This window comes from Gekko japonicus, unplaced genomic scaffold (assembly GCF_001447785.1).
Source record: "Gekko japonicus isolate JY-2015 unplaced genomic scaffold, Gekko_japonicus_V1.1 scaffold27, whole genome shotgun sequence".
NCBI classification, from domain to species: domain Eukaryota; kingdom Metazoa; phylum Chordata; class Lepidosauria; order Squamata; family Gekkonidae; genus Gekko; species Gekko japonicus.
In genome coordinates, this window is record NW_015172002.1 from 1647604 (window position 1) to 1664991 (window position 17388).

General features: G+C 45.2%; 1 protein-coding gene across 1 annotated transcript in view; it reads left to right on the plus strand.

Annotated features, from left to right (window-relative positions):
* The first annotated feature begins 753 nt into the window (after positions 1 to 753).
* The window catches only part of DPF3 (D4, zinc and double PHD fingers, family 3), a 241123-nt gene continuing 224488 nt past the window's right edge, over positions 754 to 17388 (plus strand). Inside the window, exon 1 of the mRNA XM_015420042.1 lies at positions 754 to 785. Coding sequence (XP_015275528.1) covers positions 754 to 785 — 32 coding nt within the window. The remainder of the gene's footprint in view (positions 786 to 17388) is intronic.

Below are 17388 nucleotides of genomic sequence, written 5' to 3' on the forward strand. Positions count from 1 at the left end.
CTTCAAAAAGTTGCTTTGAGTGAAACAAACAGGCGGTCGGTTTGGCCACTGTGCATTATGTAACTAGTGCACTGGCTGCAGAAGCTGGATGACTGACATGGAGAAATTCCTAGCTGAGGGGGAAGGGTGCTGTCCGGGAGTCACTGTGATTACCAAGAAACCTAAAGGGGAAAGTGGCTATAGATCAAGGGAAACAAAATGGAGACTGTCATCAACACGTCCTCCCCCCATGAATGTGTACTACAAATGCCTTTTTTTTTTTGCTAACATGGAGTGAACCCAGCGCTTCCATATGAATAAGAGGGCATGCCATTTGGGAAATGAAAAGCGGTCTCAGCGAAGGAAGGAGATAATGAGCTGTCCATATTTTACCATCCATCCATACGCACACGCGCGCCCTGCTCCTCTCTGTTTCCGTGCGGGGGTGCAGGGAGAGAAAATAACAACAAAGAAAGACTCAAAGTACTAGGGAAAACTCTTTTACTCTCCGCTAACTCTTTTAACCTAATTTGGAGTGTTGATTGCCCCTGTGCTGCGTTCCTGCCCCTTTAAGACCTGCTCTCTTAACAGTTTCACAGAAAGGGAGTGACCTCTGGGCTTTGACAGCTCCCCTAATAACTAGCAGAAGCCAGGCTCCTCCTGCAGCACTTGATTGGACAGCGGGCCGGTATCCACTTTCCCCATTGGCCGACGGCTTCCCCTGAGCGAACCTTTAGAACTCTGAGACACAATATTCTGTTACATTGTAGCAAAATGGCGACTGTCATTCACAACCCCCTGAAAGCGTAAGTAGGAATCAAAAATGTACATATTCCGCGTGGTTTAAATATGAAAAAGGGCGCCTTTCCGATGCATGCTGCCAGACGGAACCTGGTGTCTCCAGACTGCAACTGATCTATCCGCCCTCACCTTTTTTCTTTCCGATCTCCTCCTTTTTTTCTTGTGCAACACACACAAGTCTTTTGCTCGGCAATTAATAAGAAATTGTTAAATTTGCGTTCTGCTTAATTGATTTACGGCGATGAAAAGAAACTAGAGTTCCGAGCACTAAGAAGGCACCGACGCTGTTTTCAGCTCTCGGGGCTTCTTGGAGCTGGAAAACGGGGAGATTTTGACGGATCCCCGAGGGGGTGCTTGCACTTGACAGAGTCCTGTGCGTGGCGTCCGTGTTGGCTTCCACCGTCGCCAACGCAGGATCCAGTGGAGAACGATCGATTGTGGAAACCGGGTGCATAATGACGAGTTTGCAAATGGTCGAATTGCAGTTTCGGAGTTTGCTTTTTGCAAACCTTCCAGTAGTTCCGGGGGGGAGGAAGGAGTTTCTTCGGCGTTTTTCCTGGTTCGCTTAGGCAAAAAGGGCAGCGTGGATCTTTTAATGGCAGGACAGCGGGGGCAGGTTAGCCGTCACACTGTGTGTGTGTGTGAGATAAAGCGAGAGAGAGAGCGAGAGCGAGACCGTAGTACTAAATGAATGACTCTGGTTCGTGGATGGTTGCTTTTAATAAATCGCAGGAAGTCCGGCGACCTGTTTTGCATACCGTTCGCGTTTCTCTGTTAAAAGTAGATCAGTTGCCAGACTCGGGATGTGTTTCAGTTCAGGGACGTGTAGCCTTGGCTCAAACATCGTGGGGGTGCAACGGAGGGCAAAATCTGGCTGCTCTCGGGGGGGCATCCGGAAAACTACGGTGCAGGTGCACAGTGGGGCTCTCTTGCCCGGGGGATTAAAGGCGGGTAGTTTGCCTTTCCTTGGTCAGGTTCTCATCTGTTCCTTAGAGACGCCCACCGCCAGCTCTTCCCTAAAGGCATTCGGGAGAGTGGGATTTGCCTTCTTTCCCCTTCTTCAACCTTTTAAAAATATCCCTCTTGCACTGAAGGGGGCGGTGCTCGGTACAAGCGAAGGAAGGAGGTTAGATCCAGGGAAGCTGGCATCCCGCTGTCCCTTTGGGCTTGCTAAAGTTCTTCCCCGGGGGTGTTTCTGCGCTTTGCACTTCTATGCAGACTGCAGTTCCGGGCTGGAATCGAGTACGTCGGTCAAGCCAAACTCTCTCCCGATCAGAGTTGGCAAAACACTTTTGCGGGTGTTCCAGGCATCCGCGCTGCTGTCAGTGGATCTGGGCTTGGCAGTAAACTGGAGAAAGGAGACGCTTGCAGGTGGGATGGGCAAGGAGCCGTGTGTCCCTTTCTGGAATCAACACTGGCATTGGAATTCAGACTGGAAGGACTGCGATTTTTCAAAACTCTAACTATCCCCGACCTTGCATTTATGGGCAGAAGGAGTAGATGACGAGAAAGTACGCGGTTAAACGTATGGCCTCCTGCTTTTAACCAGGTTACATATTTTGGGAACACCCCCCCCCCCCGGGGTGGCCTTCCCTTCCTCCAAGAAGGGGGGTGGGGCGTTCAGAGGGCTTTACCACTTTTATCCTCGCGACAAACATGAGAGATATAAAAAGCTAGGCTAGCTGGCCGTGAAGTCCAGCACGCTCTACGCGCTTTCGTTCTCGCCACGCTGCAAAGTGTTCTGTGGGAGTCTGGTCGCGGAGTTACGCATCCGAGGGGGTCCCTCTAATTTCCGTGAAACTCGCTTCTCTTAGGTGGGTTTCATGCCTACCTTTTCTAGGCTGTATTTCCCCCTTCCCCAGCTAATGATAATAATAACAATAAAAACTATTGAGGCAGTGAAATACCGGCGGTCGCACTATGGCCACTACCCCGTCCCCAGTTTCAATTCAACCTTTACACCTATGCACAGAGCCACTCGGTACTTTAAATGACTATGCTCTACCGTGCCAAAAAAGAAGAAGAAACAGCAGTAGCAGCAGCAAAGTGGAAGTTTCTTTTAAGGGAAGTCACTTCCGCTCGCCTCAAAAAGACCTTCCTCGAAGGAATGGCAATATTTTCATAGCGAGCTGGGGGGAGGAGGGTGGAGAGGCGTGCGGTGGGTGGATCCGGAATCGATTCTTGCTTACATCATGGGCGCAAATGAAGCGTGTATCCATTGAAGTCACAGGAGTGTTAAGCCAGTGTCGCGGGCTGGACAGACAAAAAGGGAGCAGGTCTGAAGAGCGCGGGCGGGGGGGGGGAAGCTTGCTGCACTCTCCTAATGCTGCATTATTAAATTTAGTTGCACCAGTAATATTATGCATCCATCGTTTTCTGCATCTCCACATGACCAGTCCTGAGCCCTTTGCTGTCGGTTGATTGATTTATCTTGCGAGCCAGAGTTCTTCCCACTGAAATCTTTAGGAACAGAATCAGGCTTTTAATGTAATTAGTCTTTTCTTCTTCCCCGCCCCCGCTCTGGTGTGTGCGTGCGGGGGGGGGGGCTGAGAGGAGCCCACATTGCATCAAAGGCTGTTTCTGAAGCTCCCCCTGCTGTTGTGCACACAGCAGTCTCCAGGTGATCTCTGGATTGGGGCAAATTTTTGTGCCTGTAGAGAACCCTTTGGGATGGAGCAACGTTTCTGTCTTCTTTTTAAAAGTTGCTGATCGGAAAAAACCCGAGGAAGATGTATCGCGGGGGTTAATGAGGGCAGCAGCAGTTAAAGCACATAATAAGGGGGGGGGGGGGAAGAAAGCGGAGCCCGGTGTTGTCAGCCCCATGTGTCCTTGCTGACACTGAAAGAGAGCCAAGTGACATTTGCATTTCCTCTGTCTGCATTTTGATTGTGTCTTAAAATAAAATAAAATTGGCACCTCCCCCCTCCCCCGCAGAAACTGCCCCGCACAATGGGTTTCCTCTCTGTGATTGGGATCCCTGTTATAGGTATAGCCCAACCAACTAATCTGGTATCATTAAAGTCTTTGTGTCTTTGGTGTACAATAATCCCTTTATTTTCAGTATATACAGACATATGCAGCTCAGTTAATACCCTAGATTAGTTCCACGTGGGATACTTCATTTCTAGTCCCACTGGATGTTGGACAGAAATACTTTGGAGTACCTAACTGGATGCGTTGTTAATTTTCCAGTGAGGTCCTTTTTTGTTTGTTTGTTTCTGAACAATGCTAGTGCTTCTGTGTCCTTGTTGGATCACTTTGAGTGTCTCCAGTGCTTCTCTGATTCCCTTTCTCTCTTCTGGGAACCAGCCAATGCTCTGACTGCCCATTGTATTGTTTCTGCTACTGAACACCTTGTTTGCCAACACGCACCACAAAGGCTGAGTCATGAACACAGGGGCAAGCACAGGCAGTTGCCCACCTTAAAAATAGCCTGCCCCAAATAGAATAACAGAATGTGAAATACTGACTAGTTTCTCCTTGGGGCAGATTATGTGAGACAAAGCTTCTCTCACTGCCCCCCCCCCCGAATCTACCCCCTCCCAAGCTGCTTTTAATGAAATGGAGACAGGTGATATTTGGAGAAAACGTCTGTGCAGGCAGGATAAGGGAGTCACAACCAACTGAGAGAATTTCCACTGTCTTATTTTTAAAAATGCTTGTACGTTGTGTGTCTGTGCCCCCCCCCTCTAGCTTGCCATTATTTTAGCATAATAAATAAAATATTACAATGATGCTTCTTCCAGTTCCTGCATTGGATCCTGAAGTCTACCTCTCCCTTTCATGCCTTGGCTTGTTGGATGTGGAGCCCAACCTACTTGAACCTGTGGGCACTTCTGGGCACTTCTGGAATTCTGACATAGTATGGTGGGCTCAGTCACAAAATGGCCGCCACAGCTCACCGTGTGCTCTGGTGTCAGCTGCTGCCAAAGCAATACTTAAAAAAAATATGCACAGCCAGTCAAATCTTCAGTGGCCAACAGAAGCCTTACTGGGCGAATGCCCCACCTGGCCCCACCCACTTTCTGCTAACACTTGCTGGTACCAGGAAAAATGTCAGTGGGTGTCATGGTGCTCATGGGCACCATGTTGGGAACCCCTACTCTACATTTTCAGCAACAACAACAACAAATAATATGACCCACTGGACTACTACCCATGATTTAAAATTATTTAAAAACAGCAGAAGAATTAAGGAAAGCAGCTTGATGAAATAACTGTGTTGTAATAGGTGATTTTAACTATCCACACATTGGCCGTGGTCACACGGTCATTTTGATCGGGTTTCACTGCTGTTTCCTCTCGCATTTAAAATTGCTGATCAGGCGGCCGCATTCATCTCCCACACCGGTGGGCTCACTCAAGCAATCCTCCTGGTTCCCTAGCGAGTTTTCCTACACCCAGAGGGTGTGGTCACACGGCAAGCTTACTGCAATTTGTTCCCATTGTAAATTTGACTGGGAATATTTTGGGGGGGTTGGGATGACCACACATCCCTCCGTGAACTGCTTGCATCGTGGAACAAGTCTCCAGGTACCATTCAGATAGTGGCGGCACGGCTTGTTTTTAAAAAAATTTTTGGCTTTGTGCATGTGCATATACACATGGCTGAATCACCACTCCCACTGGGACTCATCGTACTCTCTTGTTCTTGCAGGTTCCCCCCCCCCCCCCACTTAACTGGAGACATACAACTGAGCACTGGAGTCTATATGTGCACTTGAACGTTTATACATTGAATTTATTCAGTGCAGGATTGTTCATGCGCACAACGATGGAAGCTTGTTAAAAAAAATTGTGAGGACGTTCAGATGACCTAATCGTGATCACTGCAAGAGATGGCTGTCCAGATTGGCGAAATCACCGATTCAAAGCACAAATATCTGGAAAGTACTTGATTTTCCGGGTGCAGGAAACCTCACTAGGGCGCACAGATTGCGCAAGTGAGCCCACTTTGGTGCGGGAGATGGATGCCGCTGTCTGATCAGCAATTTTAAATGTGAGAGAGAAATGCCGTGAAACCCAATCAAAATGACCGTGTAACCATGGCCAGAAAATCAAGTACTTTCTGGATATTTGTGCTTTGAATCCGCAATTTTGCCGTTCTTGACAGCCATTTCTCGCAATGATTGCGATTAGGTCATCTGAATATCCTTCTCGCAATGGTTTTTTTTTACAAGCTTCTGTCGTTGTGTACATGAGCAATCCTGTGCTGAATAAATTCAATGTATAAACATTCAAGCACACATGTAGACTCCAGCACTCAGTTGTACATTGCCGGTTAATTTTGTTTGCTATTCGGGGGGACCTGCAAGAGCAAGAGAGTACGGTGAGTCCCATGGGGAGCGGTGATTTGGCCACGTGTATATGCACATGTGCAAAGCCAATTTTTTTTTAAAAAAACAAGCCGTGCCACCCAAGCGGCGGCGCTGCTCTCTGAACGGTGCCTGGAGCCTTGTTCCGCGATGCAAGCGGTCATCCCAACCTGAAAAAATATTTCTGATCAAATCTACAGCGGGAACAAATCGTGGTAAGCTTGCCATGTGATCACACCCATTGATTAGGTCAATATGTGTTCAAGTCAGGAGAAAGAGACTGGGTTTCTAGATAATCTCGATGACTGGGCCATGGAGCAGAAGGTCACAGAACCTACCGGTGTGAGGCAATCCTGGACTTGGTCCTAAGTAATGCTCAAGAACTAGTGAGATATGTTAATGTGATACCAACGGTTGGGAACAGTGACCATAATGCTATTACGCTTAGCATTTATGTAACTAGGGAATTGCCCCAAAAGACTGACATAACCACATTTAACTTTAGAAGGGATAACTTCTCTCAAATGAGGGGGCTTGTGAAGACGAAACTGAAAAGAAAGGTAGGGAGAATCAAATCCTTTCGGGAAGCTTGGAAACTATTTAAAAGTATAATCCTGGAAGCTCAGATACAATGTATACTGCAGGTTAAGAAAGGTATAATGGAAGCAGTAAAGGATAAGAAGGATTCTTTTGAGCAGTGGAAGGCTAGTCCAACTGAGGTAAATAAAAGGGAGCACAGCCTTTGGCAAATAAAATGCAAGTCAATGATCAGACAGGCAAAAAGGCGCTATGATGAATATATTGCAAAAAAAATTAAGACCAACAAAAAAATCCTTCAAATACATTAGCAGAAAACCAGTTAGGGAGGCAGTGGGGCCCTTGGATGACTGAGGGGTGAAAGGATTACTAAAGGATGATAGGGAAATGGCAGAGAAGCCGAACACAATTTTTGCCTCTGTCTTCACTGTGGAAGATGGGAGTTGCCTGCCCACTCCAGCACTGCTGATTTCAGGAGGGGTGTGGAAAGACCTGAGTCAGATTGAGATGGTGAGAGAGGAGGTCCTACGACTGATGGACAAACTAAAAACTGACAGATCACCAGGCCCAGATGACATACATCCAGCGGAGTAGCCAGAAATTTGTCAGTGGGGGGCACCTAGAGGGCTTGACGTCACTTATGACACCATATGACATCACACAAATAAAAGGCTCCCCCTTTTAAATGCCAGTCAAGCCGTGAGTGGTGAGCCTGCCTGCAGCCAGTAGATGAGGAAGAGTCCTCAGAGGACTCGGCTCCCTCATTTAAAGAGCGCTTGAGCAGCGAGCCTGCCTGCAGCCAAGCCTACTGGCTGCGGGTGGGGGGGGGAGCTGCTTGGATGGGGCATAGCTCTCTAATGAGGGGGCGTGGCCCCAAGGGGCCCCAGCATAGCTACATGCCTGCATACATTCAAGAGTTCTGAAAAGAACTCAGATGTAAGCTTGGGGATCTCCTGACAAAAATATGCAATTTATCACTAAAATCTGCCTTCATTCCCAAGAACTGGAAGGTAGCTAATGTAACCCCCATCTTCAATAAAGATTCCAGACTGGTCAGTGTGACATTGATACTGGGTAAGTTGATGGAATCCATTCCAGACTGGTCCGTGTGACATTGATACTGGGTATCAATGGATGGAATCCATTATTAAAAATAGAATTAGTTGGCACATTGATAAACAGAAGCTATTGAGGAAGAATCAGCATAGATTTTGTAACGGAAAATCTTGTCTCACTAACCTTTTAGAGTTCTCTGAGGGGGTGAACAAACATGTGGATAGGGAGACCCAGTAGCTATTGTTTACCTGGACATCAAGAAAACTTTTGATAAAGTTCCTCATCAAAGGCTCCTAAATAAACTTAGCAGTCATGGGATAAGAGGACAAGTCCTCTTGTGGATTAAATATTGGTTAATTTAACATGAAACAGAGAGTGAGTATAAATGGGCAGTTTTCACAGTGGAAGGTGGTAAGCAGTGGGGTACTGCAGGGCTCTGTACTAGGCATGGTGCTTTTTAACTTGTTCATTAATGATTTGGAGTTGGGAGTAAGCCATGAAGTGGCTAAGTTTGCGGATGACATGAAGTTGTTCAGGGCGGTGAGAACCAGGGAATACTGTGAGGCACTCTGGAGGGATCTGTCGAGGCTGGGCAAGTGGGCATCAACGTGGCAAATGAAATTCAACATGGGCAAGTGCAAAGTAATGCACACTGGAGCCAAAAATCCTAACTAGAAATATATGTTGATGGGGTCTGAACTAGGGGTAACAGACAAGGAGAGAGATCTTGTAGTCATGGCAGATAACTCACTGATGATGTTGACTTAGTATGTGATTGCAATGAAAAAGGTAAATACTATGCTGGGCATTATTCAAAGGGAAATGAAAACAAATCAGCCAGTATCGTAATGCCCCTGTATAAGTCGATGGTGTGGCCTCATTTGGAATACTGTGTACAGTTCTGGTCACTGCGCCTCAAAAATATTATAGCATTGGAAAAGGTGCAGAAAAGGGCAACTAAAATAATTAAGGGAATGGAATACCTTCTCTATGAAGAAAGGTTAAAGAGGTTAGGTCTCTTTAGCTTGGAGAAATGACTGAGTGGTGACGTGATTGAGGTTTACAAAATTATGCATGGGATAGATAAGGTAGAGAAAGAAGTAATTTTCTCTCTTTCTCACAATACAAGAACTCATGGACACTCAATGAAATTAATGATAGAACAGATTAAAGGAAGTACTTCTTCATCCAAAAGGTAATTAACACATGGAATTCACAGCCACAGGAAGTGGTGGTGGCTACAAGAATAGATAGCTTCAAGAGGGGACTGGATAGACATATGGAGCAGGGGTCCATCAGTGTCTATTAGCCACAAGGTATAAATGCGGTGGTTCAGTGGTTAAGATGCTGAACTGCAGACCAGAAGGTCGGTAGTTCAGCAGTTCGAGATCTGAATGCTGCATGACGGAGTGAGCTCCCATCTCTGGCCCCAGCTCCTGGCAACCTAGCAGTTCGAAAGCAAGAAATTGCAAGTAGATAAATAGGTACTGCTTCAGTGGGAAGGTAACAGCGTTTCGTGCACCTTGGCATCTAGTCACGTCAGCCCCACGACCACAGAAATGTCTTCAGACAGCACTGGTTCTTTGGCTTGGAAACAGAGATGAGCACCGCACCCTAGAGTTGGATTCGACTGGCTTTCAAGCAAGGGAAACCTTTATCTTTACTATAAATGAAATAGTATGTTTGGGACAGTGATTCTCTGTATTCTTGGTGCTTGGGGGGGCAACAGTGGGAGTTCTGACCCCCACTGGTTGACCTCATGATGGCACGTAAGTTTTGGCCACTGTGTGACACAGAGTGTTGGACTGGATGGGCCATTGGCCTGATCCAACATGGCTTCTCTTATGTTCTTATGTACCCTGCCCCTCCCATCTTCTGCTGTTGTTGTGAAGGAGAACATGTGCACCAATGCTGTACTGATAAAGAAGTATGCAACTCTCATCTTTTACTGCAGTGGGATTGTAGTCTAGGATTGTAGTCTCTTACCCACTTCTGGCCTAGTCAGTGGTTTAACAGTGCCTATTGTTAAGGTGAGACCTGGTACCCTTTTGTGATGTACTCCATGTGATCTTTGAACAGCAAAGACTACAACAGCTATCTTTTATGATAACCACATATCTGAAATTGTCTACTTTCTCCTGAACCACTTTTCCTAGTGTGGCTGGAGAAGCACATTGTAAAGGAAAGGAGAGGATGGTACATAGGAAGATAAGTCTAGAAATTGTGACGTTGCCTTATGCTCAGTAGGTCTATCGAGCTCAGTATCTACTCAGACTGGCAATAGCTCTCCAGGGTCTCAAACAGAGAGGTCTTTCACATTACTTTCTACCTGATCCTTTAAACTGGGGGTGCTGTGGATCAAACCAAGGACTTTTTGCATGCTAAACAGTTGCTAAGTCACTGCTCACCAAGTAACAGATTGTATTTATCTGTCACATTTCGGTCCTACCATTCCTCAGACCTGAGGGTGGTGTATGTGATTCTTCCCTCCTCTGCTTCATCCTCACAATGAGCCGATGAGATAGGTTAGGCTGAGTCCCATCCCTTTAGTAGAGGCTTAATGTGTGGAAATGGAAAGCAGAAGCTATTTCACTGCATGGAAGTTAATAATATCACCTTATAATGAGTATTTGCTGCGGATCAAACTGATATTAGAGGGTACTATGTAAAAGTTGGCAACTCTTGTAATATATTTAGGATAAAGTTGCTTGAGCCTTGCATTTGTTTTTTAGTGGAACATGAAGGAGCTCAGTGATCTCTGTTGCTCACTCTGATTGGCATTTTTACTCTCTTCACTGGATCTTGTTCTAACCTATGTGCAACAAACTAATATACCCCACCTCTCCCTTGTCTTGCTAGGTCTTCAGACCTGAGTTTGAAATAGCACCTCCCTCCCACCTTTCTTCTGCTTGCTCCTGTGTGCGAATACACTTCTCACCACTGAGTAAAATGCTTCATGCATCTGTGGGCTCTGGCTCATGAAAGTTTATGTCACAATAAGTTTGTATGTTTTAAGATGTCGCAAAAATTTTCTTTGATAAGGAAAGAAGAGTGGTCACAGTTATTTACTAAAGCAGCTTGCTGGGCCCATTTATGGTTTCAGAACCTGCTTGAAATGCAAGGGAAGGGTCCATCCTCGAAAGGATAAAAGAAACAAGAGAGCACCTTCAAGTATTTGTGGAGCGCTTTCCTCTCCCTGCTGAATAGCCGTGCTTCTTTCTCACAGGGCTTCCCACAGGTAGGGAGTACCTTCCGAGCAGGTAGATTCGAGTCCAGTAGCACCTTAGAGACCAACAAGATTTTTGGGATATAAGCTCAAGAGTCAAAGCTCTGACGAAGGGAGCTCATACCCCCAAATCTTGTTGGTCTCTAAGGTCCTGCTGGACTCGAATCTAGCTGTTCTACTAGAGACCAACACGGCTACCCTCTGAAACTTTCCAAGCAGGTGTGAACTTCCTCTTATGTCTGGGGTCTACCTGGAAATTGCTAGCAATTTATGTGGCTCTTAACATAAAAGCCACCCTGAAATGAATCCTAGTTGCAATTTGATGTAGAGCCCAAACCATCATAATCAAGCAAGGCTCTACCATCCTTGTAATACTGACCTCCTGGGAAAGTGCTAGATAAATATAGCTGCCAGGCTTGTGAGGGAAAGTGTGAATAAAATGGGCTGAAGGTGGGGAATAAGGCTGCTATGATACCAGAAAATGTTGTAGCATTGGTGAGCTTAGGAAATGATAGGTTGCAGGTTACAACATTTTGTTTGGTTGCATGAGTGACTTGGGCATGATTAGTTGCTGTAGTGCTTTTGTCGTTTGTTTTGTCAGCATTCAAGTCTTTCACAGTCCATCAGGTTGTATGGATGGATAGAGCTGGAATCGTAAAATTGTCACTGGGAAATAAGGGCTTTTTGAAGCCTGTAATTTTTTTTTTGGGGGGGGGGGACATATCCCTTTTCCCCTTGAAAGCAATAATGGAATTGGCTGGGGATAACATTCAGGAGACAGGAGGAGAAAAATTACTAGAAGAATTTGAAGTGCCAACTCTCTTTGTTTATGGGGGCAAAAAGAGTTCATGGGGGACATATCTGGGGACATTTTAATGTACTCTGTTAAATGAGTTCCAGAGCTGATTTTTTTTACAGTTAAAAAAAATCTAGATAAACTTCAGGTAAGTGCAATTTAAATAAATGGAACATGTTAGTTACAACTTCATTTCAGTGGATGTATGTACAAATAACTTTCTGCAGATGTTATGAAGCAAAATCGTTTATTTACATTGCATACTTATTTCTAACAATATTTATTTACTTACATTATTTATACCTCAACTTTCTCTTTAGTGGGGAGGGGACAATGAAAGACAGCTAGTCTCTAGCAAGGGATTGCTTAAGGTATTTCTTAGTTGGGAGTAAACTGCTTTTGGGTACTTCCTGTAATACTCGGTATGATTGTCCACACATACTACAAAGTAAGTCCTGTTGAATTTAATGGGATTTACCACTGAGGAAATATATAACCTTAACTTTTATAGAGCTAGTGTTCTTATTTCTCTTTGCCTTCATCTACTTATTCCACAGCTGGAACTGGAGGAGTCCAGAGTAAGTGGTCTGAGGAATTTTATTTAATTACTGTGATTTCAATACAGTAAGAACAGTATCATACATACAACCAACAGAATTAGAGAACCCCACACTGAAACACAGTATAATGCAGAAATAAATCAGGATTACAAAAAATGAGAGAACAGTGCAGTTGAACGTTACATTATATACCGTAAACAGGTTAATAAAACTGGATCACAAAATTAGAGAACAATTCAAGAAAAAAAGGCATCATATACACAATGAAAACTACCTTAAATTGCACTGATGTTAACTACAGTCTTGTTGGCTTTATACAAAAGTCCTCATGGACACTTCCTTATAAGGCTATTTTCTCATAACCTGGGTGCAGTAACCCATAAGGACTCTCTTATTTGGATTTTTTTATATATGCAGCTAGTTACCCATATTACTCTGTTGTGGGTTTAAGAGACAGCAAACAGAAACCACACCTGATTCAAGATGCTGATTCGATTTAACCTTGAGTTGTGCAACATGGAAGTTATGAAGAAGGACTGACAACTGTTTGCACACCTTGAGAGCATCCTCATTCGCAAACCTAGTGGCATAATATCTCATGTTAACCAGAGGGTTTTATGTTCTGAACTGAAGCATGTGAACCAAGCCTTACTTAAGCTAATGTGAATAACACCAAGCTAAAATTGACTGGACAGGCATGTGTTGTTCAGAAATTCTGAAAAGACGCTGGAACTAGGTTTTATTATTCATCAGACCGAAAGGTTTCCACATGGGTTTTTTCGTTGGTTCTGGCCCCATACTACTTCAGTTTATCCCCTAATTTCTGCACACATTTTTTCCCCTTAGTTTTTGGTTTAGTTTTTTTGTTTTCCCTCCCCAGATTATTTCTGGTTCTTTTGAGACCACTTTTACTCTGGTCTTTTTCTGGAAGCCGATTTTGAGTCTGCTTTTCCCTCAGTTTTTCTTTGCCCTGCCCACTCCCACCCACGTCCAGCCCATTTTTGGACTGTAATCAGGGTTTTTTGTGTTTTTTTTAAAAGAGGTGCTGGAACTCTCAAGAGGGAAATGAAGTTTTCAATCTGTATACTGAAAACTCGTGAACTTTTAAACATTTTAAAAAGAATTTTGTTGAAGAGGTTCCGGAACTACATTCCGGCACATTTCTCCAGAAAAAAAGCCCTGACTGTAATAATAAAATCAGGGTTGCCAGCCCCCAGATCCCAGCAGGGGTTCCTCTGCTTTTGGGGGCTCTGATCTGCTACCGGCTAGCTGGCCAGTGGGGAAAAACCCATCCTCCTCAAACAGGGATGTCGCTGCGTGATGTCCCTGTCACGATGACTTCACCCGGAAGAGACATCAGCGCATCACCAACATAGGGGGTGGGGGTGGCGCTTTAGTTTTTGGGCAAACTCTATGGTTTTGAAGGCAAAAAACCATAGTTTTGCCCAAAAACTAGAGTGTTACCCCCCCCCGACATCAGCGACATGATGATGTCAGTTCTGGGTGATGTCATCATGTGGCAGAAGATCCTGGGAAAGGCCCAGGAGCCCACCGCGGGATGCAAGGTAGGACCTGGCAACCCTACCTAAAATGGAGGAGAGGAGAACAGTGTAAGCTGCTTTGGTCCCAATTGGGGAGAAAGGTGGAGTACAAATGAATGAATGGATGGATTGATGAAATATTTATTTATTTATTTAATAATCAAACCACTCCCCCCAAAGACAAGTGCTTTCATTTTTGTTTTTTTTAGAAGGCACTAAAATACCGCTATATCGATATAGCATTGTAATGAGAGGTTTAGCAAGTTCTCTGAATTCCAGGCTTCCATTTAAAAAGCAAGTCTCTATCTCCTTCCCTTGGGCCAATTCCACATTAAGGGTTTGCTTTTAGTTATCTGTGCGTTCTGTTGGTCCGGTTCTGATGCACGAATTCTGCATAGCAGTGTACTCTCCGTTGTTTGTTGTCCATTTGCGTCGGTTCTTGCTGCATTCCCTGCCTTTTCTGCCTTCCCCCCCATGTTACAGCTCCTCCCCCATTGTTTTTCGCCCTCTCTTTTAAAAAAACCCCCGCATGCGTGGCTGCGTTACGACGCACCACTAAAGGGCCTTCAGGGCCTCTTGTGGGCTTCCCGGGAGTATCCAGTTTCGTCCAGATAATAACAGATACACACCTCATGATGCACCTCCAGTCTATTCACCGGCGCAGTGCGAGAGACGGCCTGCTTTGTTTTGCTTCTCACTCTTTGCTCTGGGCGGCAGCCTGCCTACGTGTGTTTGGAGGAGGCCTGGCTAATGCCGCCCGGCCGCCATTTCTGCTCCAAGTGTGGTGCTTCTTACTTGGCACTCGCTGAGGGGAGACAGGCGTGCCAGCAGCCTACAGAGCCAGGACTCCCTGCCCTTCCAGCCTACGAGGGCAAGCGGCAGAGCAACCGGGCCTGCTCGCTCCTCCTGGCTCAGCCGGCAGCGACCCCCTCAGGCAGCAAATCCATGCTAATTGCTTGGCTCCCTGCCTGCCCACACCTCTGCTAATTCCCCATTTTTCATTCTGCCAGGAGGCAGCTCACGGAGCGGGTGGGGGAGGGGAGGCTCCTGCGATGGATCCTACCAGCACAGAATCCTCCCCTGGGTGACTCAAATCTAACCCGCCCACCTCTCAAGCGTGCCCTGATTGGCTCTACTGTGGCTAGACCCCCTAATTGGCCAGAGAAGTAGGGAAGGGCGGGGGATGCTTTTTGGAAGCCAGCCAGCCAAACAAAACAGGAGAGAGGTGAGAAAGGGTGGGAAGGGGCGAGACTAGGCAAGTGCAAATCCTGAGTTCCCCATTGGGATACCCCGACTCCAGCACCGAAGGAGAAAAAGGATCTTGAAAATCCCAGAAAAGGAAAGTGCAGGGGGAAAGCACACATGATTCAGGTCAACTGGTGAACCCACATAAACATGTGGGGAAACAATGGAGAAATTTGAATAATTTCGGGTGTCCACGCCAGGGCAGGACATTGTGCAGAATCGGCCTTGCCAAGATATGAGGAAAAAAGGCATATATCTGCAGAGTAAAGGGACAGAGATTTACTTTTTAAAAATGATAGCTGGGAATTCAGAGAACCTACTAAACCAGTCATTGCAATGCCATATGAATATGCTGATGATATTTCAGTGCCTTTTAAAAATGCAACCATTATATCCATATAAACACGCATAAAAAATAAAAGAGGAAGGGTGTTGTGATGTCACCAATGATGACAGCACCCTCTCTTGAAATTCCACATTATTGAAAGCATGTGCAGAAAAAAAAACCCAACTGACTTCACAACTGTAAAAGTGCAGAGGGAGGGCAGACATGCGGAAATGCAATACTCAAAGCAATTCCAGTGCTTGTGGATTGACTGTCAAGAAAATCAGGAGTAAATCAGGTATGCATAAAAGCCCAGTTTTTATGTCACCATAAATACAATTATCTTCAATGGTGTCATCAAGTGCACAGGAACTGGAGAAATCCAATGACATGCATCTGTGTTTGTTTGAACCAGTCACAGTGTTGTCAACAAATGAGAGTTGGCTTGGATGTGTGCCTTTAACTTCAATTCGCTTATGTCTGTTTAATTATAAGCCATATAAAGTACTAGGTAAGAGCTGTGTTATGAGCAAAAGGAGAATGTTAGAATAAAACAAGAGTAAAAAAAGTGCTACAATAATAAAATAGAATCCAGTTTGCATTCTACAGACTCTTTGTATGAGGCTGTCCTGAAAATGGCTAAGATATTTCAAGTAGTCCAGAATGCAGCAAAAAGACTGGGTTGCCAGGTTGGGCGGCATGTAATTCTTGTGCCTGATGATTTCCATCGACTGCCTATTCATTTCTGATCCCAATTCAAGAACCTGGTATTAACCAAAAAGCTGTATATAGCCCCAAACCAGGGGACTGCTAGCTCCCAGATAGCCCTGCCTGGATGAAGAGTTCAGCAGCCCCTTTTAGTGTCCAGTGCCTTTGGAGGTGCTGTGCAGAGCCATGGCAGATAAGGCCTTTTTTCAGTGGCTATTCTCTGGCTCTGGAATGCCCACACCTTCTTGTAGAGCTGGTGTTGAGTATCTTGCAGTGGTAGGCCTTCAGCATTTTCAGTCACCTTTTTGTGAGTTCTTCATGATTCTTCTCCCCACCGCCCTTTTTCCTTCTCTTTGCTGGGTTTTAAGACGTCTGTTTGATGATTTTATGGTGTTACTGGTTGTTCATGTTGTTTTACTGTACAGTGGACCATTTTGCTGTAGAGGAGTAGTATATAAATAACTGTCATTAAGGCATAATGGTATTTGCAAAGATGCCTCTTTATGAGTAAAGAACACAGTGGTTGTGGTCTATTTCAGTGGCACACTCAGGCAAAGAGCAAAATCCTGCTTTCATACTAGCCTCCCTCACTATGCCCTGGTGCTTGAAGCTTTGTTTTCCCCCCAGCTCATTTGCAGTGCCAGAAGTCAGCCTGGCTGGAAGAAAATGCTGAACGAAATAGAGCACAGCAAGGTGAGACGCAGGAGAGGGGAGGGATTCCGCCATCATCCACATACTCAGATTTTGTTTAAAAATAGACCACTTCCTTTACTGGCGAAGATGCATAAAGGTTGTCCCTTAATTTAATTAACTAAAAAAAATTGCCTGTCTATTTCCCCTTCAAAAGCTAATAGTTGCTGGGAGAGGGATTTCCATGTGGGCAAATGGTGGTAGTGGTGGAGGAAAGGGTTAAATTCCCTCAAATCATCCACCCCCCATGGCGAGTTTGAAGGGAAACTAAAGATGTTGGTAGACTGCAGACTGATCTTTGGCATCTCTCTGTTTTGGTTCCAAGTCTGTATCTCTGTATTATTTATTGGATTGTATATACATTAGTGAGAGAAGATGGTAGATGCTTCTTGATGTCTGGGGGTACAAATCAGTGCTGCCTGCTATCTTGCTAGCACATGCAAGCCAAATATTTTCCCGTTGCTGGCTGACCAGAAACAACAGAGTAGCAAGCAAACTGGAAACAGTGCTTACATATCATATATGTGCTTTGTTTAATTAAAAAATGTATCTGTTTTTTTAAATGCTGTTTTTAATGTTTGACACATTTTTATGTTCACCATCTTGGGA